This window comes from Pediculus humanus, genomic scaffold, assembly GCF_000006295.1.
Source record: "Pediculus humanus corporis 1103172107713 genomic scaffold, whole genome shotgun sequence".
Taxonomy (NCBI): Eukaryota; Metazoa; Arthropoda; class Insecta; order Psocodea; family Pediculidae; genus Pediculus; species Pediculus humanus.
The window spans coordinates 40141-41153 of NW_002987317.1; the positions used below are offsets into that span (position 1 = coordinate 40141).

The 1013-nt window shown below is 27.2% G+C and overlaps 1 protein-coding gene across 1 annotated transcript; it reads left to right on the plus strand.

The window, feature by feature from the left end:
* Positions 1-674: 674 nt before the first annotated feature.
* Positions 675-992, plus strand: Phum_PHUM310610 (uncharacterized protein; the record flags this gene model as incomplete). The annotated part of the gene is made up of 1 exon (XM_002427287.1): positions 675-992. The coding sequence occupies one exon, from the start codon at positions 675-677 to the stop codon at positions 990-992; it is 318 nt and encodes a 105-aa protein (XP_002427332.1).
* Positions 993-1013: the final 21 nt, after the last annotated feature.

Below are 1013 nucleotides of genomic sequence, written 5' to 3' on the forward strand. Positions count from 1 at the left end.
ACTCGATATTAAAACCGGAGAGTTTTAACGTGGACAAAAATAATTATATATACGATAGATAATGCATATGTAGTTGATAAGAAAAACGCACACTACGAATATGGTAAAAAATATAACGCGGAAAATAAATATAATAATAATTATAACGTTTTTTTTGAAGAATTTAATTCGTTGATAAACGAAACGAAAGAAAAAGAAGAAGAAGACGAAATGAAAAATGAGTTGAAAGATCCAATTGTTATGTCCGCCATCAACGAATTATCTAAATATTACAACGTTAAAATTAATTTCTTTTCCGATTTATCGTTGAACGTCGGAAGAAATGTTAACGGAAAAATAACATTCAATGTTAATCCAGTTTCTGGAAAATCAAATAATCCAACATTAGCCAACAGATGATGATGATGGAGATGATGAAGATGATGGTGAAACTCATAGAACTGCTCGGACGAAAAAAGGACGTAAGTGAATAATTAATTTTAAAAAAATATTTAATATTAATATTAATAATAATAATAATAATTTATAATTTGTTTTTCTTTGTTTTTTAATAAATAGTCGGAAGAAAAGAAGGTAAAAAAGGTAGTGGAAATAAAAAAAGAAAACGTAGGAAAAATCAAAGGCAAGAAAAAAAAGGAAATTATAAACATTTGCTCATACCCATCGGTTTACAAATGGCACTTTTACCATTTTTTTTAAAAAGTTTATTTTTTCTCGCTATAAAATCACTAATTGCTGGAAAAGCTGCTCTCATATTAGTCGTTTATCATTTGTTAAAAAATGCAAAAACTGGTAATGAAAATGATAAAATAACCGTTTCTCATTATGGGTATAAAGAAGGTGAAGAATATGGCGCTTGGATAAATCGTAGAAATTATAATGTTGCTGAACAAAGCTCTACGTCGAAACCACCGGAAATACCATATAAAATACCACCGGAAATACATTATAAAAGACAGCGAATTAAAACTCAGGAGTATTTAATAACTTAAAAAAATTTATTATTATTTATT